The sequence below is a fragment of the Monodon monoceros genome, unplaced genomic scaffold, assembly GCF_005190385.1.
Source record: "Monodon monoceros isolate NGI ecotype Baffin Bay Population unplaced genomic scaffold, NGI_Narwhal_1 Super_Scaffold_12, whole genome shotgun sequence".
Taxonomy (NCBI): Eukaryota; Metazoa; Chordata; class Mammalia; order Artiodactyla; family Monodontidae; genus Monodon; species Monodon monoceros.
The window spans coordinates 37977975-37998044 of NW_021703768.1; the positions used below are offsets into that span (position 1 = coordinate 37977975).

Below are 20070 nucleotides of genomic sequence, written 5' to 3' on the forward strand. Positions count from 1 at the left end.
ATATAGATTGGAAATAAAGAAATAAAACTCCATTTGTAGATGACATGATTGTAAATGAAGAAAATTTCAAATAATTGACCTAAAAAACTTCTATAACTAAAAGCAAGTAAGGAAAGTCACTGCATAAAAAGTTAATATACAATTAAATTTCCTATATTACAGTGATTAACTATTGAAATAAAAAAAATTTCAAAACGAATACCATACTGTATGATTCTAATTATATGACATTTTGGACAAGAAAAAACTCGAGATAGTAAACAGATGAGTGGTTGCCATGAGTCTGGTACTAGGGGAAGGTTGAATAGCTAATAAATAGGTGATTTTTTGAGGGTGAGAAAACTATTCTGTATGATATTGTAATGGTGAATACAAGACAGTAAGAATTTTTCAAAACCTGTAAAACTTTACAACACGAAAAAGTAAATCTGATAGTATGGAAATTAAAAAAGAAATAATTTAGGTAGTCATGGTTCTCAGGAACTATACATCTACACTAGAACTGAACAATTAAGTAAATGGATGGTGGATTGTGGGAACCTGATTTCTTAATTCTGAGGGGTGTACTACAGATAAACAAAGAAAGGAGGCTAGAATAATCTATGTGGTAATGGATTGGAGTTGGAAATATCAGTATGAACTCATATTTAGCTTAACTTAGAATCAGATGGCTACACATAGAAATATATATATATATACACACACGATATATATATATATATATATATATACACATGATAGATAGATAGATAGATGGTAGTATGTACATATGTATCACTTTGATTTATCAGCTGAGAGAACCTGGAAGTAATAATAATAACTCGGTAGTAATGAGTGCACCTAGTGTCCAGATCATGGTTTCTAAAACCATTCTCCAATGAAAGGAACCAAGGAACCAAGCATTGGAAAAATGGCTGATTCTAAGACTGAGTAAGGAAATATATAAGATGAGCCTGGAGCATCATCTAGTGCTAGAAACTAAGATAAATCTCAAACCAAAACAAACAAAAAACCCAAATCCATAATAATGGGGTATTTCAGAGGGACACAGGGGCCAATAGAAAGAGGTCCAAATGGCCAAAGCTGAAATAATTTGAGCAAAAAAATTAATAAAGTAGTATTGGATTATAACCCAAATTATAAAATAAATATCTTGGTGTTCATACTGATATAAAAAAAGGGTGAATAGGGGCTTCCTTGGTGACGCAGTGGTTGAGAGTCCGCCTGCCGATGCAGGGGATGCGGGTTCGTGCCCCGGTCTGGGAGGATCCCACATGCCGTGGAGCGGCTGGGCTCGTGAGCCATGGCCGCTGAGCCTGCGCATCCGGAGCCTGTGCTCCGCAACAGGAGAGGCCACGGCAGTGAGAGGCCCGCGTACCGCAAAAAAAAAAAAAAAAAAAAAGGGTGAATAAATAAATAAATGCAAGAGAGTAAATAAATTGCCTGTTTAGAAAAATTTCAAATAATTTATGTACATACTCTGCCCTTTTGGAGCATTGCTCCTCAATTCTTAGTCATGAACTGTGCAGACTGGCTACTTTCCAAACAGCAGAGTATGGAATGGGAGGGGAAAACAAGAGTAACTTTACAGTGGAGAAGTCTGACAAACACTACCTCAATCCAGGTGATCAAGGTTAACATCAATAGTGGAAAGACATATTGATAGTATATACCATGGATATAATGTGAAGCGAAAGACACTTTATGTCTATGCTCTTGCTCATAGACAAGATCAAACTTACCCCAATCTAATCATGAGAAAATCACCTGGCAAATCCCAAATGAGGAACGTTCTATAAGATAACTTACCAGGGCTCCTCAAAACTGTCGAGTTCATCAAAACCAAATAAAATCTTAGTAACTTTAAAAACTGAGAGCAAACTAGAGGACATTACTACTAAATGTAACGAGGAATTGTAGATGGGATACTGACAGAAAAAAGACATTGAGTAAAAGCCAAGAAAATTTGAATAAAGTGTATGCTTTATTAAGTATTTCTTAATAATACTGTATCAACATCAGTTCATTAATTGTGATAAATGTATTATAGTAATGGAAAATAATAATAGGGAAACTGGGTATTGGATAAATAGGAATTCTCTGTATAATCTTTGCAATAATTTTGTAAATCTAAAATTTTTCTAAAATTGTTGTTTGTTGGTCTGTTGAAAATAAAAAATAAAAATTATATGTACAAACATATAATTTGAAAATTATTTGGAATCTTCTGGGAATTTTTGTTTTTTTACATGCTAATGTTTGGATCTCAACTTTACTCAATTCCTTCAGAAACTCTAGGGTGCAATTTTGGCTCAGGCATCAGGTTTTTTAAAAGCTTTTCAGTGTTATGAACAATGGATTTAGATGAACTGAACAATTACTCATAAAGAAATAGAAAACCTGATAATTCTAATGCCTATAGACAACAGAATCAGACAGAAGTGGTTTTACTTGTGAAACCTAATAAACCTTCACATAACAGGTAATGCCTAGATTATTTCAACTTCCTTAAAAAAGAGAATATATTTCCTCTAAGATCAGGAACAACATATTATTCAACATAGTTTTGGAAGTCCTAGCCTTGCAATCAGAGAAGAAAAAGAAATAAAAGGAATACAAATTGGAAAAGAAGTAAAACTGTCATCACTGTTTGCAGATGACATGATACTATACACAGAGAATCCTAAAGATACCACCAGAAAACTACTAGAGCTAATCAATGAATCTGGTAAAGTTGCAGGATACAAAATTAATGCACAAAAATCTCTTGCATTCCTATACACTAATGATGAAAAATCTGAATGAGAAATTAAGGTAACACTCCCATTTACCATTGCAACAAAAAGAATAAAATACCTAGAAAAAAACCTACTTAGGGAGACAAAAGACCTGTATGCAGAAAACTATAAGACACTGATGAAAGAAATTAAAGATGATACAAACAGATGGAGAGATATACCATGTTCTTGGATTGGAAGAATCAATATTGTGAAAATGACTATACTACCCAAAGCAATCTACAGATTCAATGCAATCCCTATCAAATTACCAATGGCATTTTTTACAGAACTAGAACATTTTTTTTAAAGTTTTCTTGCTCTCTCTAAGAAGTGAGGAAAACCTTACATCTAAAGTTATCTAGCTAGGGGATCACAAAAATAACAACTAAAACAACAACATTACAGACCAATCTCACTTATAGATAGAAATGCTACAATGTGTTAAAGAAAGAATACATTATGACAAAGCAGTTTTTAATCCCCCAAATGATCTTATGGTTCAACACAAGGACATTCACTAATGAAACTGACCTTACTAATAGTTTAATCCATATAAATCCAGAGAAGCACATGTTCCAGTCTTTGTCATATTAGCAAATAGAATTGTCTAGTAATTAAAGCTCCTTTGAATTCAAAACACACATGTCAAATGTAGAAATCTATTCTTAATGCATAATAACAACTTTCAGAAATTCCTTTCTAAACTTTCATGTATTTGTCACACCTCCATTACTTGCCTCAAAAACCTTTTCCCCAAAACTACCTTCCCACAAAGCTGGACTATACTTTTATTTCTTACTATCAGCTTTTATTTATTTCCATCAGCTTTCAATTTCGCTTTTTTTCTTCGTTCAAACACTAATTCTCTGTGCTTTCTAAAGTAGACTTTTTAAAGTTCTTAGCTTTTCCTAATTTTCTCTTTTTTTTCTTAGCATAATCTGCACAAAAGTGTAATAGGCTGATGAGGCAACGCAGGATCATGACAAAGAAGAAGAGGAAAGATGAAAACTTCAAAATTAGTAAATGAGGAGAAAGTCAAAGAAGCTAATTATTTTGAGCTGATATGTTTACTCAGCTGCAATAGATTAATGGATAAGAACCTTATGGTCATTTTGATAAATTCCAAAAAAGCATTTGATAAAATTAAAACCTTTCCCAATAAATTTTTTTCAGCTGTTACTGAAGAAATCTTCTTAAACTCAATGTGTTATTGTTGTTGCTATTATTATTTTAAAATCAAAATGAATTTATTGCTTGGTTCCCAATTCCTATTAATTTGATTTGAATACTTTCTATCATTATCAATTTTTAGGGGATCAGATATACTGGTTGTTTATTCTCTAATGAACAAACAAATAAGATATTATCACTAGCCTGGATTTCTTGAATCAGACTCTCTGATGGGTGAACAGCTTCTCTGGTGGTTCTGATGCACACATTGTTTGCCATCTAATATCAGAAGGAAATAGGTAACTAACTACACTGTTAATTTCAATATGAGATCGACTGAGACCAGGACCCTGGAAAGCTGTGAGAAGCTATGGAGACACAGGGCTAGGAGCCATTAATTCTGACTGAGAAGCCTTCTACAGGCATACTATAAAGTCTGTGAAGAATGAATACAAAGTAATAAGAACCATTTCTTCTCACTCATGAGAAGAAAAAGAGTTTCACTTGAATTTCTCTTGTAGGATAAACCTGCAACTATTTGAAGGCAGATTTCCTGCCTTTTTTCTAAAGAAAACATTTCAGTTTCCGGCTATTGAGTAATAGTTAACTACTAAGCTTGCCAATGCCTGACACTGTGGTATTAATCACTGTCTTTCATGTTATAACAGAACTGGCACTAAGAAACATGAATAGTTGTTCGCCATCACTTCTTCTAACTTGTTCTAACAAGTTAAAATAGTAATAAAGATGTAGTGAAACTAAATAAAATATAGAATAGGGAAAACATTTTTACAATTTTGCAGTGTACAAAACCCAGTTAAGAAACACAAACTCTCTAATGCCTTAACGCAAAGGAGAGAGGTTCAGATGAAATCAGCGATAATGAAAACCAGAATGATGAAAGAAAAATTAGAAAGTTAAAAAAGTAGTAACAATTATGGAGAAAATAGTTACAGCATATCAAAAATACATTAGGGATGTTTAGGTAAATTGGTTTTAAAAAGACAAACAACACATTAGAAAAATATGCAAAAATAGAAACAGAAAAATAAAATACAAATGATCCATATCTATGAAGAAATGCCTCAACATCACCATTAATAGTGGAAGTGCAAACTAAATATTAAGGGGATGCCAATTTGACTTATTAAGAGGATAAAAGTAAAAGATCAATGGGCAAAGCCATGGAGAAATGGGCAGTCTCATCAAAGAAATAATTTGATGTTTATTTCAATTTGAACATATGCATAGTCTTTGACCCAGTAATTCAACTCATAGGCAAGTTTTGTACATTTGCACAAATACAAATATATATCTTATTATAGTAAAACGTTGGAAACAATTCAAATTGTCAGAATTTTTAGCAAGGCAAATTGCCACTTGTGATGGTTAATTTTATGTGTCAACTTGACTGGCCATGGGGTGCCCAGAAAAATATTATTTGGGGTTTGTCTGTGAGGGTATTCCTAGGTGAGATTGGTATTTGAATCAGTGGACTCAGTAAAGTAGATTGGCCTCTCCAGGGTATGCAACCTCCAAATCCACTGGGGGTCTGAATAGAAAAAAAAGGAGGAAGGAGAAATATTTTTTTCCTGTCTCACTACTTGAGCTAACGTCTCATCTCATCTTCTGCCCTCAGATTGGATTTACACTGTTGTCTCAGGCTTTTGGAATCAGACTGAATTAAACGACCAGTTTTCCTGTTCTTCAGTTTCAGATGGCAGATCATAACATTTGTCAACCTCCATATTCACGAGTCAATTTCTCACAATAAATCTCCTTTTGTGTATATATATCCTGTTGGTTTTGTTCCTCTAGAGAACACTGACTAATACATCACTCAACTAGAAGCTACATTTCCCAGTCTTCCTTATACTTAGAGGTACGTTTGTAACTAAATTCTGGCCAATCAGATATGAATAGCAGTGATGTTGGCCATTCTGGGCACACATCTAAAGAGAAATTGCTCACTCTTCCCTTCCTCTGTCCCCTCCTCCCCATACTGTGGTCCATATTGTGGAGAGAAACCAATTCCTCTCGTACAAATGAGGAAAACACTCTAGAGGATGGCAGACCAGCAAAATAAATGAAATCTGGGTACCTAAAAACTGTCTTGGGGAGAGCCATCTAACCCTCCTGGGACTTTTGTGTGAGAGAAAAATATGCTTTCGATCTGTTTAAGCCACTGTTATTTGGTTCCAGTTTAAGAGGATGAAAGGATAGTCTAACTAATACAGTAGTAAATGCACATGCACTGAATGTGTGACACTGAAATGTGAAAACATACCACTTATCAGTGAAAAACTGTTGCTTGCCATATCAGTAAACAAAGGATTTGCAGCCATCAAGCCATCACATTACAGCCGCTTACATTATGGTGAGCTCTGAGGGAACTCAGGATAGAAGAAGGATGCCTGCCACCTAGCAGTCAACTGCTGCAGCCACCCCAGATGGTGCACCCTGAGGAGACTCAGGATGAGAAAGCACAGGATACTGGCTCCAGATAGCTGAGGTGCACATCAAGGGAATAATTTCAGTAAGCCCAGACTCGTGCATTTTTCCATACATAGAAAAGCACTAAATTCCTTAACTTGAGATATCTGGTTTTCTTTAATTAACAGTAATCTTTCAATGTTCCTACTACCTGGTCTTTGTTACAAGACTCCTATATATACTGGCTTCTCCCTTACTTCTTTGGAACAGTCTCTCAGAGCTAATTGAGATGCTGTGTCCTGGACTTAAGTCCTCAGTTTTGTCTGCCAAATAAAACATAATTCTCAACTTTTAGGTTGTGCATTTTTTTTCAGTTGACACGCTATAGACACTTTTATCAGAATTCAAATACAAGTCCATATTCAAACCCCCAAAATCAACATTCTGACATCTCCAAAATTCTGATAAAGATAAATATTGTGAGCAAATTAGACTTCATCTCAGTTATATTTTCTTTTTTTACTAACCTCCAAAGTAAGAGCCATCTGTCAGCTTCATTTCTTTACTGGATTTTGTGATGACACCAGCAACACCATGTTGAATGAAATACATTTTTTTACCCACAGCTCCTTCTCGTATGATATAGTCTCCAGGTTGGAACACCTCAAATCTCAACTTGCTCAGCATGGCAGTCACAAAATTAGGATCCGCATTAGCAAAAAGAGGCATTGTAGCCACTAGTTTTCGGCAGTTGAAGTTGACTATCTCCTAAAGATGGCAAGAGTAAACAAATATTAAGAGAGAGATTAATCATATCAGGAAGAAAAATGTGCTGAAATTAAAATCTATACATAGCATAACACTGCAATTTAAATTAAGAACCAACAACACAAAAATTCTAATAATCTATGTATCTCTTCAAAACCAGGGATCATGTTTTATTATTGTGTTGAAATGTTGTATTCCCAGCACATAGAGTAGTATAGGCATATATTAGACATCAATAAATATGAATTAAATATATACAAGTTTACCTTTTATAACTTCCCATTCATTTATTATTTTTTACATAAAATTAGAACAAAAATGTGGAAGAGTTTTAGTCTCCCTTTTATCTGTTTTATGAAGAAAAGAAGCCACATCACTTCCTATTAGCCACGATGTTACCGCTTCTGTGGTCCATTGTGTTGAACAATCTAATTTGTACCTACTGACTAGAGTTCTGAAACCAGGGCCCAGCTGCCAACAAAATGCCAACAGTATTTTGATGTTTTTTCTTAATGTCATTCATGTTAAAGCAAGGAGACTTGATGTTGTTCACATTACACAAAAGACACTCTAACTATAATCTCTAACTATAAATTCAATCTGTTTCTGGGTTAGATCAGAAAATTACTCTTTCCAAACCTCCTGGGTTTCCACTGGAAGTTTTGGACTGGACAGAGGCCATATTTTCCTTCTCCTAAATTGTTTATTTGTTTTATTTCTGGGATCAGGCCAATTCTAAATTAGGAGATTTATATGTTTGATTTCATTCTGTGGATTCTAGTCCAGATTAGACATAGTGCTATCACTATGAACCAAAACAGGGATATGGGACCAACCAATTTTAATCCTGAAAGTTAGATATAGAACAGAATAAACAATGGGAATCTAAATTTTACCACAATGCCATTTCTCAGAAATATCTTCTCCAATGAGCCCCCAAAAGAACAGGGTTGGACCTGAATTTGTAAACTTGCTTAAGAGACACAGAAAATGAAGTTATCTCTGCTAAGAGGGGAAAAGGGCAAAAAGATTCAGAGGTATTAAAAGAGTCTGATATCTGAATTCCTGCTTTGGTAATAGAAACTTCTAGCTTCCAAGACTGGGAAAGAAAGTTTCCTCAATCTTCTTCATAAAATAATCTGATATTATTCTAGGATAGTTAAAAATTTTCCAGCTGATGCAGAGGGCACAGAATTTTGGGTCCAACGTGGAAAAGAAGGTGTTTCATCCTCAACAATATGTTGTGAGTACAGCAGAGCAGAGAAGTATCTCTAAGAGTGGAGTTTCATGGAGACTGGTAAAATATTTAAAAATCAGCAGCTATAGGGCTTCCCTGGTGGTGCAGTGGTTGGGAGTCCGCCTGCCGACGCAGGCGACGCGTGTTCGTGCCCCGGTCCGTGAAGATCCCACATGCCGCGGAGCGGCTGGGCCCGTGAGCCATGGCCGCTGGGCCTGCGCGTCCGGAGCCTGTGCTCTGCAACGGGAGAGGCCACAGCAGTGAGAGGCCCACATACCGCAAAAAAAAAAAAAAATCAGCAGCTATAACCAGCAAGTGAACATAACAACAAAAAGAAGAGAAGGATATAACATATGGTACTTTGTGCAGCATCATCCAAGCCCTACAACGCATAGTTGACCCGATGGGTAGCTATATCTAGGGCAATTTGTGGTCAATTTTAACTGGTGCTGAAGAGCTGTGGTGGGAGTGGGGGACTACAGTAAGTGCTCAATAAATATGCATACATGTATGAGTAGACCGAAGGAAGGAAAAAAGAAGAAAAGAAGCAAGGAAGGGGGCAAAAAGGGAAAGAAGGAAGATGGAATTTTGGCATTGGAAAAAAAGTGTTCACAAAGCCTAGTTTATATTCCTGTTGGGAAGTGGCTATTTAAAACTCTTAGAATGCTCTCTCAAGCCAATAGCTTGAGAAACAAGTCTTACATGTAATATAAAAAAGTGTTTTTTACTATTCAGAATACTTCCATATAAAAACCACATGAGGGCTTCCCTGGTGGCGCAGTGGTTGAGAGTCTGCCTGCCGATGCAGGGGACACGGGTTCGTGCCCTGGTCCGGGAAGATCCCACATGCCGCGGAGCGGCTGGGCCCGTGAGCCATGGCCGCTGAGCCTGCGCGTCCGGAGCCTGTGCTCCGCAATGGGAGAGGCCACAAACACTGAGAGGCCCGCATACCACAAAACAAACAAACAAACAAACAAACAAACAAAAACCACATGAAGATAAAAGGTGAACCATTCAAGGTACCCAAGGTAAGCACATGAGTTAAAAGAAGACAGAAATATGTCATTAAAATGATCAGATTTGTTGTTTCAAAGTTAATGATTTCATGTGTAAAATGACATAGAAGGATCCTGTGTAGGAAATTGAAAATAAATCATGTTGCAGAGAAAATAAGAGTTTTCAAACAAAAATAATAAAATAATCTTTTCATCTATGTTTTTTGATTTGAACTATACAAATTTTTCTCTTCATTGTTTTCTTACCTTTTATTTTAGAAAATAATTTTACAAACAATTAAACTGTCTTTATTTATATGAACAATTCTTTTTCTATGATGCATCACATACCCAGGTGCACCTTGGAACTGCCTTGATTATATCACTGCGAAGATAATTTCGTATTATTGTTAACTTGAAGGAATCCATTCATTTTTTTTGTCTTTGTGGAACTTTTACCTCCATGTGAATACTTTCTGATTTAAACTGTAAATTCTAACAAATATTTGACAGAAAAAGATGTGATGGGACAGAAAGTTATTTGCATTTAAAGGCTCTGCCTCATCCCATGAAATCTGCTTGCTTTGAGGGTGTATAGTTTAATGGAAACAATCAAGTGAGCCTCGAAGTTAAGCAAAACTTTTAAAAGCTCTTCTCCATCAATCACATTTCTTTATAGCACATTTTCTTAGGGAGAACATATTTAGTTAAGTTATTAATATCTCTCTATCAGTAAAACAAGACTTTTAAAGCTCTTCCTCCATCAATCCCAGGTCCTTATAGCACACTGACTTAAATAAAACACACAGTTAAGTTATTAATATCACTACTTTCCATCCAGATTCTTTATGGCAGTTGTTACAATGAGCTTTTTTAGTGATACGTCTGGCCTGAGTTAGGAGTATTGTCTATATGAAATAAATTGAGGAATGTTCACTCCCTAAGGGAATCAGACACGTGACCATGACCTTAATAATAAAGTACTCCCAATTACCAGGTTTACTTCATAACTTAAAAATAGACAGTTATTTCTCCCCTGAAGCATCTTATCATACCAGAAAGTATGGCAGTGTTAGAAAACAAATAAGCAAACAAGCAAAAACACTAACAAAAAACCCTCACAATGAAAAGGATATTTCAAAGAGGCCAACTGAAAGAGCTACCCGACTAATGCTGTAACAATTGGAGTAACAAAACAAGTAACTTAATATTGGCTTAACCCCAAAGCATAAGATAAATATGAGGCTATACTTATATAAATAAATGATTGAGTAAATTAAAAAGTAAGGGAAAACAGATAAATCTCCTATCCAAATTCCAAATAAATCAACTTTTACCTATTAAAAACAGCATAATACAACAATAAAACAACAACAAAGAAGAACCCTGCGTTTGATCTTACTCTGACATAATGTCAGTTTATTTAAGATGCGAAATTCTTTTTCAGCAGTCCTTCCCATTATTTTGCTAAAGTACGACAGGATTATTCACATTCATTGTTCGGTCACAGTGCAGAGAGTATCTTTGTAAACTATAACATACATATAGTAAAGTACACAAAATTTAAACATACACAGATCCTTTGTGCATTTTTCATATATGTGAACCTATATAACCTCCCGGCTCCACAAACAGAACAATTTCAAAAGGCTTCCTTTTTTCCTTTCCAATCAAGCCCAGAGGTTCTAGCTCTTCTGCCTTCTATCACTATAAGCAGTTTTACTTGTACTTGAAATTCCCATAAATGGCACCACACACTGCAAAGTCTTTTGAGCCTTCCTTCTTTTGCTCATCATTATGTCAGTATGATTCATCCATGTTGTTGTGTGGTGGTAGTTCTTTCTTTTTATATTTCAGGCTGTATTTCATTTTAGGACTATACCACAGTTTATTTCTCCATTCTACTCTTCTTGACATTTGGGTTGTTTCCAGTTTTAGGCTAATAAAATAAGCCTGTTAGGAATATTCTTGAAGTGCCTTATGCACTGATTTCTCTTGCATATTTACCTTATGTTGGAATTGCTGGGTAATAGGATAAGCATATATTTAACTTTGGTATATACTGCCAAAATTTTTCTAAAATAATTGTATTATTTTTCTCATATACCAGCAGTATAAAAGTTCCAATTGTCCTACATCCTTGGAAAATTTTGATGCTACCACTCTTTTTTTAATTTTAGCCATTAGTAGATATGTAGAGATACCTTACTTAAAAGTTTTTTCTCATTGTGGTTTTATTTTACATTCCCCCAATGATTAACGTTGTTATGCACATTTTCATAGGCTTATTGGTCAGATGAATATCCTGTTTGGTGAAGTGTCCAGTCAATAGTTTTCCCTGCTTTTTCTATTTGAAGGAGTCCTTTTTATATTCTTGACATGAGCTCTTTGTTGGGATATGCATTGCAAATATATTCTCCTCATCTGTGGCTTGCCTTTTCGCTCTCAATGGTATTTTTATTGCTATTGTTTTGCTGGTAATTTGATTTCTAGTTTGTTTAACTTTATGACAATAAGGAAAAATGGGATTTGATATATTTAAATTGCTTCAAGAAGGATTTGTGTTAACCATAAATCTGTGCTTTGGAATCATGCATATTCTGAAACCCTGGGAAATTTTAAGCAACATCTTCTTTGTTATTAAAAAGAATAGCAATATTTTAACGTTCCTTCCAGCACTACAATTCTTTATTGATAACTTAAGTATCATTGTGGAAAGTTCCACTTTGTGAAACATTTAGTTCTCCTCCGTTCTACATTATTTTATTCCACACAGTATAGTTCTAAAAAGTTTTAAGCGTGGTCACTATAAATATAATTATCATCATTACAATAATGAATCATAATCTTAACAAAACAGCACTGCTGTTACATTGCTAAATTCCTACACCCAACACACTCTGTATTTTTAGACTCTGTGGAGCACACAAGCACTTCCTTCTAAGAACTTAAATCACACAGACATTCAAATGGCATCCAATGTTCAGACTTCCATGTTAACTTCAGAAACAAGCAAACACATATGGTCAAATCTATATCAAATGACACTTTATGACCTAGAACATCCTATAAAACGGTGCTGCTGTTGTTGTCCTAGTTTTTTTTCAGTTCTGTAGCCTGGAGTAGTTAGAATCAAAACAGAGTCACTGGATATGCTAGGGATTTCTTTAAGGCAGAAATAATTTTAAGAATGAACACAATAAAAATGAGACAATATTTATTGAATTCTTGTTGGTTCCAGGTATTGCTTTAAATAAAGCTCTACAAGTATTAATTTATTTTATCCTCACAAAATCCTATGCCTTAGGTATTATTACTACCCCACTTTATGGAAGATATTGAGTAATATGCCAAAGACCACACACTTGCAAGAAGAGCTATGGTTTGTTGGCCCAGCTCCCTAACGTAGGGTTTTGACGGATTCTAAGAAATCATCTTAACTTTGCACATATCTAAAATCGCTACAAACCTGAAGATTCTGATGTTAACCATAAATTTGTTCTTTCAAACTTTACACATTTTCAGAACCTGACATGTGAGGTGCCAAACTGATAGCTACACACTTGGCTGTTTTTATTTCCCCACAGCAATTAGTTTTAGAGATCTGAATATTACGGTCTTTACATTGGCATCCATGCTCCAGGTTGCCACAGTTTTTAAAACGTGCTACTTCATACAATTAGGCTATCTGACCGGCTTTATAAATCAGTAGCATCTGAGATCTTTGAACCATAAAGCAAGGGAATGCAAGAAGAGAAAGAGAGACCAGTATTTGATGTTGTTGTTTGTGTGGGTATGTCTTATGTTACGGGAACAGGGTCAATGTGTGCCCTTTACTTCTCCCTTTTAAGAAATGTTTCTTCAATGATATCTCTGCTTCTCCCTGCATAGCCCCTAAAGAACATTGTCATTTAATTTGACAAGTTAAAGATGGGATGTGGAAGGAAAAAGAAAGGGAACAAGATTTAGTGAGCACCCATTTTAAGCAAGTACTTTACATATTATGTCTCACTTATTCCTGGAGGAGAACAACCAAAGAATAAACTTGAATTTGGTTTTATTTCCCCACATATACAAAAGAACGAAGATAGTGGAGCTTAGAGAGAGGAAATACATTGCCCAAGCCTCAGAGCTTGAATACATCTAGAGAAACTCATCATTCTATTTGACTTCCAAACCATTGCTCATTCAACCCTACCATGGGACCTCCCTATTACCTGGATCAAAGTCACAAAAGCTTAGCACTAAAATTAACCTACACCCTTATGTTTTGCAATTTCTTGTGCTTTGGAATGAAAATAAAGTCACTTTTAGTATTTCATAAATTTTTAAATCTAGAACTTTCCCCATTTCAGACAAATATCTATTTACCTTTTTGCTTCAATACATTTCTAAGAATATTTACATTTTTAACTAATTGGAATGCCACATTTTATGCAGTGTACATATTTTCAGGGCAGATTATTACATGGTAATATATTTACTGTTATGGAATTCTTCAAAAACACAAAATTCTAGTTAAAAAATATATAAAAAGGATCTCGTTTGTGTTTATTATATGAGACCCAATTGTTATGAAAATACATCTGCTTGAAAAATAGTCAAAAATTATTTTGAAAACTTTTATTTTGAAAACTAAAAACTAATTAGTTTCAAAACAACTAATTATTTTGAAAACTAAACTAAACTACGTACTAATTTACTTTTATCTTCAATTATCAACATTCATTTATATGTCTGGTAAATAAGAAGCATTTCCTCTGTACCAGAAATTAGGTAAGACGTAACTATGGAAGAAAACAAGTGATATCTTGAAGCATGACTAAATGATTTGGAGTGATATTGATAAATAAATGGAGCTTTCACAGGATTTTCAAAGGAGCCATTATCAGCAAGAGGGTAAGTACCACTGGTCTAAATGTAGTACAATGACTGTGATGATGCTGATAGCTAATATTTATTGAACGCTTTGTGTTTTTGCCTTTAATTATAACAACAACCCAATGAAATAGCTATACTATTAACCCAGCAGTATAGATGAGCCAAAGCAGTTTCAAAGAGGTTGTCATGTCACAAAAATCACAGAGCAGGTAGCAAGTGAGCCCAGTACTTAAAAGTATATAGTCTGTTCCTAGAACGACATTGTTTAACATGGTAGCCATTAGCCACATGGAGTTATTGACCACTAGTAAACCTTTAATTGATTTAATTTTAACCATTTAGGTTTAAAGTTAGAAGCTGATAACTCAGTTATTAGAAAATGTTAAATTGTTTGGGAAAACTTGCATAGGTGAATATGCTTTTCAACTGTAAATTTTATGAAATCTATATACACATCAAGCAGTTCTAAAAAAAATTAACATTCCAGTCTAAATGTTCTGTCAGAATAGCCTTTGTCAAAAAGTCTACAGATAATAAATAATGCAGAGGGTGTGGAGAAAAAGGAACCCTCCTACACGGTTGGTGGGAATGTAAATTGGTACAGCCACTATGGAGAACAGTATGAAGGTTCCTTAAAAAACTAAAAATAGAGCTACCATATGATCCAGCAATCCCACTCCTGGGCATATATCTGGAGAAAACTATAATTCGAAAAGATACATGCACCTCAGTGTTCATTGCAGCACTATTTTACAATAGCCAAGATATGGAAGCAACCAAGATGTCCATTGACAGATTAACTGATAAAGAAGATGTGGTGTATACACACACACACACACACACACACACACACACACACATACACAATGAAATGGGAAAGGGAGGGGAAGGAATAAATTAGGAGTTTGGGATTAACATGACACATTACTATATATAAAATAGATAATCAACAAGCTCCTACTGTATAGCACAGGGAACTATACTCAGTATTATGTAGTAATCTATAAGGGAAAAGAATCTGAAAAAGAATATATACATCTTTATATTTATATATGTATGACTGAACAACTGTGCTGTACACCTGAAATGAACACAACATTGTAAAGTAACTATACTTCAATTAAAAAATACACCAGATTCTGAAGACTTAATATAAAAAATGAATGTAAACTATCACATTAATGATGTTTTATATTGATTACATGTTGAAATTATATGTTGAATATGTTTAGTTAAATTTTATCATACTTAATTTCACATATTTTTTAATTTTTAAAATGTAACTACTAGAAAATTTAAAATTACACATGCAATGTGATTCACATTGCATTTATACTGAACAGAGAGTACTACTGCAAAAGAAACATGATGCAATATGTGAGGGGATATGGAAAGTAAAATGCAGTTTTGGATTTTTTAAAAATCTTCATGTTAAATATATTATTTATTGAAGAATCCAACAAAACAAACATAAGGTATAATTTTTTGATATTTATTTATACTTTGAAGAGAGAGGTGAAACAGAATGTGAAACTTTCATAGAAGACTAAAATGAGGTTTAGTTTGACTCTTGGAAAGATTAGATTTAGATACTAAGACTTCTAAGAAGAGTAGATCAACATCTGGAAATTGCAACCAGTTTTTTAAGTAATCTCACTGAAAAGCTCTAAGGAAGTCATCTGCAATCATTACCTTTAAGACCACTACATGAAGTCTGTGAGGCAATAAATAAATAAAATTTAAAAATCCATGTCGGCTTCTGAACAGTCCTTAGTGTCCTAGGAGAGGGCATGTCTGAAATGACTGCTGGAGTGTCCAACACAGAGCGGGCTGCATAGAAAATGCCCAGAGTGGGGTAAAGTTTGGCTTTGTGGGTATGATGTAGAACCATTCTTGGGAAATAACAGAACATACTTAGGATTAGACTGTGGGACCTCACCCTTATCATGGCTCTCAGGATGACAGTGTCAATAAGGGGGAAAAAAATGGCTTTGATGACTTGCAAAAGATGGCATTCTCCTCCCTGGATGTATTTATGATATTTTTCTAAGATATAGTTTGCCAGGCTCCCATCCAGATCCAGATCCAGAGAATCTGAATCTAAATCTTCATGGGATATGAAAAAAACCTCTGTTTTTAAAAACACATTTCAAGTCATAAGCAGTCAGATGTGGAAACCACGGTTCCTAAAATAAAGAAGTATCTAAAAGTTTACATCTAGCTGAGGAAGGAAGATATATATGTATATATTCAGTATAAGATAATTGTAAAAAAGTAAAATAAACATGGGTTAGACTCTCTCTCTCTCTTTCTCTCCAGTGTGCAAGTGTGTGTGTGTGTGTGTGTGTGTGTGTGTGTGTGTGTGTTTATCTGAGCTCAGTCCCTGATACCAAAACTAATTCACTCAGGGCCTGTAGAAAGTAACTCATATTCTTCAATTCTTAATCTTTTCGCCTGTAAAATGGAGATAACACTAGCAACTCTGTCATAGATAATTGTGATGATTAAATTAAATAACACAAGGAAAGCATTTAAGTTCACTAAATGTTACCTATTATTTACCATTATAAGTACAGTTGTATTATAAACCAATATCTGTTAAAATCAAATGAATGGTAAAGACTACATATTCTACAAAATTTCAAAGAAACAAGACTTCAGGGTAATTTGGTAAGAAAATATTAGGTCAGATTTTTTAAAAAAGGCTGAGTGGGAGCTGGTTATTAAAGCCCAAAGTCAAGGTAGGTGCAGGGGTTCAGAAGTTAAAAATGACAAGATAGTGTTAGGGCATAGTCAGTGAAATTCCCTTTTGGCCAAACTCAAGGAATAAAATATAGGATTGTTATAATGAAACAGCCCTAATGATAAAATAAATTTGGAAGGTGAATTGTAAATTAAATACACATTCTATTTTTTTAAAGGAAGCACATGGGGGAAATTTAAAAAAAATTCCCTCAGCATTTCCAACTGGCTTATATTGATCTGGTGGTTTGTCTTCTAACTTGCAAGATAGTTGCATATATCAGTAAATTAGCCCATACAAATCTTAACGCTTGAAAATGTTTTAAACATTTTTCCAAACATTGACTAACAAGTTATGTACCTGCTTCAATTTCTTAAACTCGAATCATTTCCCTTGATTTCTGTGTTCCCATTAGGGAGAATTTATGTTGAGCTGTTTCTCTAGTTGGGATAATGTCTTATTTTTTTTAAAGAAAACATTTAACTCTCTTTATAACTCCTAAGTAATTTGAATATAAAAAATGTGTAATAAAATTCAAAAGTAAGAAATACTTACCTTTAATATTTATTCTGGGGAAGTTAAAGGAGTTAGAGATAAGATAGTGAAGACTGATGAATTAATATAGTGTGCCTCAATTTTAGTTTATTGTAGTTTTCCATCTCATTAAACAAGAAAGAGTAATCAATTTTTGTATTCACAAATTGTATTTTTAAAAATCTTTAAAAACAAAATGAATATACACACATCCCTCGAAATATATAAAAGAAAAAAATCTCTACATTTTCATCACCTTAATGAAGGTAATTTAATATGTTTATGTATTCTTTTAATATAATCTCTTATTCAACTTAACATAGTTGTAATCATAATATACATTCAATATTTGTTTCTTTTCCCCCCACATTTATAACATAAAATATTTTCTATTTTGATATATGATCCTCATTGCCATTCTTTTTAATGGCCACACAATATTCCATCTTGTGTTAATCATAGTTATATTAAGAAAAATCCAATAGAGATAGAGAGAAAAATAGCCTGAAATGGCCTCTTAAATATTGGCAAGCTTTAATATTTTTCGCGATTGCTTATTTTGAAACTCAGCTGTAGCATTAGTTGCTAGATTCATAGTCTCTTCAAATTATGAATTAAAAGGCAATTAGCCTAAAATCTCTGCATATAGAAATGGCAAATTATGATTAAGTGGCTTAAGTGAAATCTGCCTGCTTGTAAAGGACAGACCAAAACAGGATGGATTTTGAGAGATACAGATTCAAAAATTTAAATGTTTTCTGTAGTTACAGCTATCACATCCATCTAATTTGGTTTTGAGATATTAAATCACATTTAAACTTTACAATATGAATGCAAATGAAGCTTGAAATTAATTTGGTCTTAGCATACTCCTACTGTTTTGCCTTCCTAGAATATAGGAACATGTTACTCTGTTAGGTATCATGCAGGATGTCAGCAGATGACATGAAATTCTCTTAGCATTCACTAATTTGATTGTACATGAAAGAAAAGATGTAGAAACAGACCAAAAAAGCCTAAATCAAAAAACTGTATATTGACAATGACAGTGTTCATTAGTGACTTAGTATCTCTGCCCCACTTTGGAATCCCAGGTTTGAAGCTCACTTAGGATTTGTGTAAACACCAGCAGAGGGGCTTCCCTGGTGGCGCAGTGGTTGAGAGTCCGCCTGCCGATGTAGGGGACATGGGTTCGTGCCCTGGTCCGGGAAGATCCCACATGCCGCGGAGCGGCTGGGCCTGTGAGCCACGGCCGCTGAGCCTGTGCGTCCGGAGCCTGTGCTCCGCAGCGGGAGAGGCCACAACAGTGAGAGGCCCACATACCGCAAAACAAACAAACAAACAAAAACCACCAGCAGAGTGCAGCTCCAGTGGCCTGCAAACTGTAAACAAGGTGTAAGAGTGATTTGCAGAATAGGAATGAAGCCTACTTGACAGGGTATAAACAGATTAATTTGGACTGTCAAATACAGCAAATATATCAAACAGCTAAACTAAAAAAATATTATTAAAACAGGACCAGCAGATAGTACAGTGAGTTGGAAGACAATTCTGAGAGGTGATTTGGAGAATTTGATAAAAACCTGTATTTGAAATTTTATAATAGAATCCACATAAATTCTTTTTCATCATTAACAGGTCAGCAATAGAAATAACCCCTGCATAACAGTATGTGTACATGTGTAATGGACACGAGGAAATCAGGCCACACCCTAAAACCAGGCAGTCATTCTAAGATGCATTAAACATTCATTTATCTGTCACGTTAGTTAGATTTGTATGGAGCACTGCATGTGCTGACAAGCATTATGGGCTGAATTGTGATGCCTCAAAATTCATATGCTCAAGCCTTAACTCCCAATACCTCAGAATGTGCCTGAATTTGGAGACAGGACCTTCAAAGAGGGGATGAAGTTAAAATGAAGCTGTTAGGGTGGGCCCTAATCCAATCTGAGTGCTATCCTTATAAAAAGAGGAAGTTGGGCACACAAAAAGAAAGGTGGCCGTCTGCAAGCCAAGGAAAGAGGCCTCAGAAGAATCCAAACCTGTCAACATCTTGATCTTGGGCTTCAAGCCCCCAGAAGTGTGAGAAAATAAATTTCTGTAGTTTAAGCCACTGTGGTATTTTGTGATAACAGCCCTAGCAAATTAACATAGCAAGTTAGGCTGGACAAAGTGTGGCAGGAAAGATGAAGCTGACCCCTCTGAGTATCTGTCAGGACATAGCAGCACCTCAGCTCTGAAAGTAAGGCGGTGGCAGGAGTAAGAATATATGAGCCAGCTAGGCTCGCTCTGAGGAGGTGTGGAACACAATGCACACACTGCAACAACTTCTGAGCTCTTCAGTCTGGGGCGAAATAAAATAAAATAAAAAATTTAGTTACATGAAAAAAGGATTTTGCTTTATTTTTGTATTGAGTGTGAAGTATCATGGGCATTTAGTTGACAAGAGTTACAGGCAGATGAAAATGGCTTTAGAGTCAGGACTGGAGTTATAAGACTGGGTGCTCTTTTACAAGATTTTTTTAG

At 34.8% G+C, this 20070-nt stretch overlaps 1 protein-coding gene across 1 annotated transcript in view; it reads right to left on the reverse strand.

Moving 5' to 3' along the window:
- The window catches only part of HCN1 (hyperpolarization activated cyclic nucleotide gated potassium channel 1), a 368096-nt gene that overhangs the window by 44961 nt on the left and 303065 nt on the right, over positions 1–20070 (reverse strand). The window contains exon 6 of the mRNA XM_029217880.1: positions 6911–7151. Within this exon, the coding sequence (XP_029073713.1) occupies positions 6911–7151 (241 nt within the window). The remainder of the gene's footprint in view (positions 1–6910; positions 7152–20070) is intronic.